At 38.8% G+C, this 2,525-nt stretch overlaps 1 protein-coding gene across 1 annotated transcript; it reads left to right on the top strand.

Moving 5' to 3' along the window:
• Window positions 1–594: 594 nt before the first annotated feature.
• LOC101115589 (cytochrome b-c1 complex subunit 6, mitochondrial-like) lies at window positions 595–1,112 on the top strand. The gene has a single exon (XM_042238526.2). The coding sequence runs from the start codon at window positions 633–635 to the stop codon at window positions 906–908; it is 276 nt and encodes a 91-aa protein (XP_042094460.1). The 5' UTR covers window positions 595–632; the 3' UTR covers window positions 909–1,112.
• The last annotated feature ends 1,413 nt before the right edge of the window (window positions 1,113–2,525 follow it).

Genomic DNA, 2,525 nt, shown 5'->3' with positions numbered 1-2,525 from the left:
CTTATATATGGAGGAATTAGGTCACTTGGTCTGCCTCTGACACCTAATGAACAAATACAAAACTGGTCTATTTTTTTTCATTTCTTTCTTTTTTTTTTTTTACCACCTGGTAAATATTTAAGTAAGAATTCCAGAACATGAGTTTCTAACATCTAAGTCTATTTTACTTATCTGAATGGTACAAACCCACAAACACTCAGATATGTAAGTTAATTGCTATAAAATATTTTTATTGTAGAAAATTCATATAAATTCAAAGTTACTCAGTATTATACCTGGCCCACCTAAATACTCAATAAGTGTTTATTTGTATATTTTATTAAAAAATAATAAAGAAGAAAGCCTGCACAAATGCCAGGAACCCATGAGACTATGTGTTTTATTGAATTGTCCAAAATGTTCATTTGGGTTCTTCCAAAGCATCTTACAGAAAAAGCCAAATGAATTTTTTGGCCAACCCAGTAGTTCCAGTATTAACACAAGTTATCTAAATTTCAGTTTATAACTTCACTAGGATGAAAGTTAAAATAATCATGTGCTGCCAGGTAAGTATACTTGAGGAGCTCAAAGAAAAGAGATAAGAATATTAATTACGGTTGCTGCTTGTGTTGAGTCCAGAGCTGCAGCCAGACATGGGGCTAGAGGATGAGCAAAGGATGCTGACCGGGTCCGGAGATCCCAAGGAGGAGGAAGAGGAGGAAGAGGAATTAGTGGATCCCCTAACAACAGTGAGAGAGCAATGCGAGCAGCTGGAGAAATGTGTAAAGGCTCGAGAGCGGCTCAAGCTCTGTGATGAGCGTGTATCCTCCAGGTCACAGACAGAGGAGGACTGCACAGAGGAGCTCTTTGACTTCTTGCATGCAAGGGACCACTGTGTAGCCCACAAACTGTTTAACAGCTTGAAATAAGTGTGCAGATTTGTTCACCCCAGCCTTCATCACCTGGGCATTGGGATATTTCCTCATGGTTTTGAACATGATGTTTATTTGTGTAACTAAGTTTATGTGAATCTCAAGGATTTTGACTTAGGCAAGTAATTTCTGTGTAATTATCAGTGATTTCATCTTAATAAAGTCCAGTGATCAGCAAAAAAAAAAAAAAAAAAAAAAGAATATTAATTACCAAATCTTTGTCATGCTATAATTTCTGGGGAAAAAATTTCTCTAGACATAGGGGAAATAGGAAAAAACTCATTGGAAAAGACCCTGATGCTGGGAAAGATTGAAGGCAGGAAGAGCAGGGAACAACAGAGGATGAGATGATTGGATGGCATCACCGACTCAGTGGATATGAACTTGAGCAAGCTCCAGAAGTTGGTGATGGACAGGAAAGCCTGGCATGCCACAGTCCATGGGGTCTCAAATAGTAGGACACGACTGAGTGACTGAACTGAGGGGAAATAGGGATATTAAAAAAAAAAAAAAAAAGGAAAAGTGGATTATGGTTCGTAAAATTTGCTCTGAGTTGCCATTTCCTTCTCCAGGGGATCTTCCCGACCCAGGAATCGAACCCAGGTCTCCCGCATTGCAGGCAGATGCTTTAACCTCTGAGCCACCAGGGAAGCCCCTAATAATAGTATTAAATGCTATTAGTAGTGAAGGAAAAAAAATAACAAAATTTGAGGAAATAATGGAATCTGTTTGTGAAGTTATCTGGTAACTAAATAACACAATTTTTCATCATAATGTATTAGGTATAATACAAATATATTATACTTATACATACATATATGTATCAGTTCAGTTCAGTTCAGTCGCTCAGTCGTGTCCGACTCTTTGAGACCCCATGAATCGCAGCATGCCAAGCCTCCCTGTTCATCACCATCTCCCGGAGTTCACTCAGACTCATGTCCATCGAGTCAGTGATGCCATCCAGCCATCTCATCCTCTGTCGTCCCCTTCTCCTCTTGCCCCCAATCCCTCCCAGCATCACAGTCTTTTCTAATGAGTCAACTCTTCGCATGAGGTGGCCAAAGTATTGGAGTTTCAGCGTTAGCATCATTCCTTCCAAAGAAATCCCAGGGTTGATCTCCTTCAGAATGGTCTGGTTGGATCTCCTTGCAGTCCAAGGGACTCTCAGGAGTCTTCTCCAACACCACAGTTCAAAAGCATCAATTCTTCTGCCCTCAGCCTTCTTCACAGTCCAACTCTCACATCCATAGTATGTACCTATGATAAATTGTGTTTTATAGACATTGAATTCTATCCGTATAAATTAAAATGATTAGGATTTTCATGATCTCACTGAAAATAGCCATGAGACAAAATAGTATACAAATACAGATGATATATTTCAAGTTTGAAAATTCTATCAGTTTAAAAGTCATGAGAAAAAAAAAGGAAGAATATATCTAGTGTAGGAAAATGTCTTATTGTACGAGGTATCTTTCATTTCTCCTTCCAAATCCAATCACTATTCCTCTGAAAACTGCTGTGTGCATACACAAGGCTGTACATATAAAACAAGTTTCCCCAGTCTCCCATATGGCTTGATTTCAACTGGGTACAGCCAATGGGAAGTACTAA

This window comes from Ovis aries, chromosome 22, assembly GCF_016772045.2.
Source record: "Ovis aries strain OAR_USU_Benz2616 breed Rambouillet chromosome 22, ARS-UI_Ramb_v3.0, whole genome shotgun sequence".
NCBI classification, from domain to species: Eukaryota; Metazoa; Chordata; class Mammalia; order Artiodactyla; family Bovidae; genus Ovis; species Ovis aries.
The sequence above is the reverse complement of the archived record's forward strand: the minus strand, read 5'-3'. Positions and strand labels throughout refer to the sequence as shown.